The sequence below is a fragment of the Hyperolius riggenbachi genome, chromosome 5, assembly GCF_040937935.1.
Source record: "Hyperolius riggenbachi isolate aHypRig1 chromosome 5, aHypRig1.pri, whole genome shotgun sequence".
NCBI classification, from domain to species: Eukaryota; Metazoa; Chordata; class Amphibia; order Anura; family Hyperoliidae; genus Hyperolius; species Hyperolius riggenbachi.
This window is the reverse complement of record NC_090650.1, coordinates 42,709,429-42,715,428: the sequence shown is the minus strand read 5'-3', so window position 1 is coordinate 42,715,428 and position 6,000 is coordinate 42,709,429. Positions and strand designations below refer to the sequence as shown.

At 41.0% G+C, this 6,000-nt stretch overlaps 1 protein-coding gene across 4 annotated transcripts in view; it reads right to left on the bottom strand.

Annotated features, from left to right (window-relative positions):
- Positions 1-608: 608 nt before the first annotated feature.
- The window catches only part of STAM (signal transducing adaptor molecule), an 80,154-nt gene continuing 74,762 nt past the window's right edge, over positions 609-6,000 (bottom strand). For 3 of the 4 annotated variants that reach the window (XM_068235558.1, XM_068235559.1, XM_068235561.1), the window contains one exon: positions 609-1,046. In XM_068235558.1, coding sequence (XP_068091659.1) covers positions 824-1,046 — 223 coding nt within the window. In that variant the 3' untranslated portion in view covers positions 609-823. The remainder of the gene's footprint in view (positions 1,047-6,000) is intronic. The other variant, XM_068235560.1, reaches the window with a different exon arrangement.

Below are 6,000 nucleotides of genomic sequence, written 5' to 3'. Positions count from 1 at the left end.
CCTGAATGAACTAGAGATGTTTTTTAAAGAGGAATGGTCCAAAAAACCTTCAACCAGAATCTAGACTCTAATTGGAACTTACAGGAAGCATTTAGAGGCTGTAATTTCTGCAAAAGGAGGATCTACTAAATATTGATTTCATTTCTTTTTTGTGGTGCCCAAATGTATGCACCTGCCTAATTTAGTTTAAACAACTATTGCTCACTTTCTGTAAATCAAATAAACTTAATATCACTTCTCAAATATCACTGTGTGCGTCTCCTACACGATATATTTAACTAACATTTTTTATCGTAACAACCAATGATTTATACAGGAAAATCATGACGATTAACAAGGATGCCCAAACTTTCGCATCCCACTGTAATACATTTTGGCCTTTTGTTTCCAATTGCCATGTTTAGAAAGCGAGGATCAGACCAGTCTAACGTTTTGCAAACATAGAAACTGGTTTTGCTCCCCTATTGATCCACTTTTAAAAAGTGACAATCGTTTTAAAGGTGGAGATCAGAGAAGAGCAGATTATTATCAGGTGTATTTTAAGGCCACTTCAAAGTAAAGCCACCGGCCATTTTGTTCTGCAGACAAAAGAAACTTAGATACAAGAATGGAGAGTCAATTTTCTTTAAAAAAAACAAACAAAAAAAAACTACAACCTTCATAACACAAAGAAGCACATGGTTTACCCAGTAGCGGTTCTTTGAAACATGATTTCCAGTACAAAGTGACAGGTGCACTTTATCAGAGGACGTGGTCACATTACTTACAGGTGTTATACAGGTGACAGGGCTAATAAGAGATAAAAGTTCAGGATTCCTGGGGCCTATAGCAGAGCCTTTTGTTGGTAACTCTGTTGTTGATCTTGGCTAGCTGCGGGTGGGGAGAGGGTGGCGGGGGGTGGTAGTGTGTAGTTTGGGACCTGGGACATCGTGGTACCAGTCTGATAAATAGTGAGGTCCACACCTGCAGCAGCGGCAGAGCTGGAGCTATAACCGGCAGCTGGGCTGACATAGGTACTTCCTGTAGCAGAACCCACCATCGTGGCTCTGTAAAGCAGAAACACAACAGAAGACAAGTCAGTAAAGCAGTATGATGACAGAGCTGGAGTCCAGAGATACTATACTAAATACAACATACCATATGGAGCTCAGATTCTAAACAACTATCCAGGTTATACATTGACACTAGCTCCCTAGTGGTATGGACAGATATGTCCGTCCATAAAAACATGCTGTGAACAGTATAGACGTGCATACACATTAATACTCTCCTGCACTGTATACTAGACCATTGCTTGACACATTTTGGCAAGTTATGGGAAAAAAAAAAGTTTTAAAAATACATTATCACTTTTTGCACAGAAATCCTGGGAAAATTGAACGTCAGGGAGGTTACGCTCAAGACTGAGGTAACTGTGAGGAGAATTTATTGCCACGCCTCCTCCAAGGCCTGTTCAACACGGACACATTCATGCATTTTAAAGTGGACCTGAACTCTTGCACAGGACAGAAGGAAAACAGAGAAATCTACCCAGTAGGTAGAGAGTTTAGCCTGTCTAATTGCCCCTTATCTGTGACTGATCATAGGTTGTAATTGGACCTCTCAGCTGTGTCGGCTGGCTGCCTCAGCAGAGCAGCTAATTTGTAAACACAGGATGTTAACCCCATGACTGCTTCCCTACAAGCAGGAAGTAGACAAAATGCAGATGTATGGCAGGATTTGTATCCGCTGTAACAAATGTTTCTCTTTAAAAGATAAGCAACGGCATAATAACCTTTAGAGCAGATATTGTCCTGCATTGTTCAGAGCTGCAGAAAATGACAGGTACGTTGTCTACACAAATGGGAGTTGAGCCTTACAGCAGGCACTACAAATATAAACTAAAAACAGATGAGAAGGTCTGACCTACCTGCATGTGGTTCAACACAATCTATTCAGGGGAAGATGGCGATATAATACATGTAGTTACTACTTATGGATCACACTATAACAAAATAAGAGAGATTCTCTCTAGACACTGGGAAGGGATCCGGTTATAGGAGATTTGGTTGGAGAATATCCCCATATGGCTACTAGGAGATGTAGAAACCTGTCGGATATCTTACTTAGAAGTGAATTTAGGGTTGAGGATAGACCAGGACATGTTAAAAGGAATCGAAAAGGAATGTATCGCTGTTGCGATTGTACAATCTGTCCCTAAAGCAAAAAAGTGTGAGACCTTCTTTAATTGGGATCAATCAGTAACGTTTAAAATTAAAGATTATATAGATTGTGCTACAGAAAAGGTTATCTACCAGCTACAATGTAGCTGCAACAAGATCTATATAGGTAAGACCTATAGACCTTTAAGGGTCAGAATTCAGGAACATGTAAACAATATTAAAGAGACTCTGTAACATCAAAAAGATCCCCTGCGGGGTACTCACCTCGGGTGGGGGAAGCCTCCGGATCCTAATGAGGCTTCTCGCTGCAGCCCTCTGAACAGCCGGCGACAGACCCGACTGTAATTTCAATATTTACCTTTGCAGGCTCCAGCGGGGGCGCTGTCGCTGCTTTCGGCTCGGAACTAGACGGAAATACCCGATCTCCGTCGGGTCCGCTCTACTGCGCAGGCTCTGGAGACTTGCACCTGCACAGTAGAGCAGACCCGACGGCGATCGGGTATTTCCGCCTACTTCGGAGCCGACAGCCACCAGAGCGCCTGCGCAGCAGCCGGGAAGGTAAATATTTACGTCGCCGCTGTACGGAGGGCTGCAGTGAGACCCCCGAGGGACGGAGGGCGGCGTGGGAAGCCTCATTAGGATCCTGAGGCTTCCCCCTACCGAGGTGAGTACCCCCCAGGGGACAGTTTGATGTTACAGTTCCTCTTTAAAGCTAAGTGTGAAAAAAGCCTGATTGCTATGCACTTTAAAAGTGCTCAGAACTCTGACTCCAAATATCTAAAGGCAATGGGTATATATATATAAATTAAATATCAGTCCCAGGAGAGGTGACTTTGACGAGCAATTAATGAGAAAAGAATCTCTTTGGATTTACAAGTGCAATTCTATGCAACCCTGCGGTTTGAACAGCGATATGAACTTAAGTGTTTCTATGAAAGAAAGTGTTTGTATGCATTCTCAAAAAAGGCCACAAGATGGTGCTCATCACAACTCTCAGCTATTTGTTCATAACATTTCTATAATATGCAGATTGGTCAGGTGGTGATATAAAAGCAACGATCTGACCAGTCAGCGTTATACATGCCTGAAGAAGCCGATAGGTGAAACGCGTCACGTGTTCATGACGTCATCACGCTAATCCTCCCGGGCCTCCGCTCTCTCTTCCCTAATATGCCATGCACCCTGATGTCGCCATTGCGCGACGTTTGAATGCCTGATGCTGCCTTGAAAAGTGGTTTGGATCAGACCAGCAACCACCCCTCTGATGTTACATATAGGGCACTTGAGTACAGGCCTTGCCAGTTAAGAAGTGTTTGCGCTATCAGCTGGAGCATGTTGCTCACGGTTGGCGAGTTGCGTGCCTTACGCTGGTCTGGTTCCTGAGAATTTGTTTCATTTGTAAGTCTGGTAGTTGCTAATGGCTGAAGAGTTTGGCACTGTTGTGCTTGTAATGAAAGCGTACTCCATATAGGAAGAGTTGTGTAAAGTGCACATGGATTGGATTGAAGATGAGCGCATATATGACGACCTTATAGTGAATGCTACAGGAATACCATCAAAGGGGCCTGAAGAGAATAAAATATCGGTAACTGTCATCTATTGGGTGCACCTATTTAACCACTTAAGCCCAAAGGGTTATTTTTTGCATCTGAGCAACTTTCACCTCCCATTCATTTGCCAATAACTTTATCACTACTCATCACAATAAATTGATCTATATCTTGTGTTTTCCGCCACCAATTAGGCTTTCTTTGGGTGATACATTTTGCTGAGAATTAATTTATTCTAAATCCATTTTAACAGGAATATCAAGAAAGAAATGGAAAAAAATCATTATTTCTCAGCTTTTGGCCATAATGAAATTAATACATACTACCATAATTAAAACCCATGTATTTTATTTGCCCATTTGTCCCGCTTATTACACCATTTAAATTATGTCCCTATCACAATGTATGGCGCTGATATTTTATTTGGAAATAAAGGTGCATTTTTTCAATTTGCGTCCACTATTTACAAGCCCATAATTAAAAAAATTATATTAATATACTCCTTTGACATGCATATTTAAAAAAAAGTGCAGACCCTTAGGTAACTGTTTTTTTTTTATTATTATTATTATTATTATTATAGTAATTTTTTTTTTTTTTAATTACAAATTTTATTTGGGTATTTTTGATGTGGGAGGCAAACAGCTAATTTTAAAATGTTAAAAAATTTATTTATTTAATAAAAAGTGGATGTGGCTGTAGTTTTACTATTTGGCCACAAGATGACCACAGTCAAAAAGTCCTGGAAGCGATCAATCTCGCTCCCAGGAAGAAGAATGAATATGGGGAACTTTTTGAACTCTGAAAAACCACAGCGTCTGACGAGACGTTGTTGGCTTTTCTGCGGGGCGCTTCGATCAATGAAAGGGATCTATAATCCCTTTCATTGATCGCTGGGCTAACGGCCGGCGGCGGGACTGGACGAGAATGTTCGTCCAGTTGGGCTTAAGTGGTTAAGCTCCCGGGTTAACCCTGTAACCAGCACTATATTACGAGATCTTTAATTGATTTTAGATGTTGTATGTAAAGATTTATATTGCTTGTTACCGAGGCTCCCTATACTATTTATGTAATTGTTATTGGTACTTTATAGGTGAGACGGTCATATGTAGTATAGGTTGATATCCCGCATAGTTTTTCTTTTTATGCTATAGATGTATTTAATTAGTCCATTGCCTCATAATGGGGAAATCTTAGTATTTCCCTTATTCTTTACAAAAACACTCCCTGTAAAGTATGTACACTACACAAGTGCTTTTGAAAATAAAGAAAACCATGAGAATTCCCCCATGAGGAGATGGAATAGTCCAAAATCTGTCAGATCTCAAAGATTTTATAAAGAGAGATCTATGGAAGTGGCCACATTTAAACAATACCAGTTGCCTGGCAGTGCAGCTGATCTTTCTGGGCAGTAGGGTCTAAATCACACCTGAAACAAGCATGCAGCTAATCTTGTCAGAAACATCGGATCTTCATGCTTGTTCAGGGTCTGTGGAGGCACTGTAAGGACACAGAGGCTGGGCTTTGTATACAGAACGTGCCTTTGTGTACTAATACGATATCACAAACCCACCTCAGGTTCTCTTTAAAGTGAACCGGAGACGAAGCACCCTCATGTATTTTACTATATAGATCAGTGGGAACATTAGAGAAAACGCCCACCCTGCTCTCTGTTTCTCATTCACTGCTCAGCCTGCTCCTTAGCAGCTCTGATAAAATCCTTGACTGAGCATTCAGTCTGGCTGTGCTCAGGAATCATTACAGCTGAGTCTGCCTTCTCTGATGTCTTTTCAAGCCCAAGTCTGCCCCCTTCTGGCTCTGCTTTCCCGTTTTGTATGCTCACAGCATCACAGAGAGCTGTGTGATGAGATGGGAGGAGCTGCTGGTGTCTGCTAATGTAAGGGTATATTGAAAAACTTTTTTTTTTTTTTTTATCTACAGTGGTGTGAAAAACTATTTGCTCCCTTCCCGATTTCTTATTCTTTTGCATGTTTGTCACACTTAAAGGTTTCTGCTCATCAAAAACCAATAACTATTAGTCAAAGATAACATACTTGAACACAATGCAGTTTTAAATAATGGTTTTTATTATTTAGTGAGAAAAAAAACTCCAAATCTACATGGCCCTGTGTGAAAAAGTGATTGCCCCCCTTGTTAAAAAATAACTGTGGTTTATTACACCTGAGTTCAATCTCTGTAGTCACCCCCAGGCCTGATTACTGCCACACCTGTTTCAATCAAGAAATCACTTAAATAGGAGCTATCTGACACAGAGAAGTAGACCAAAA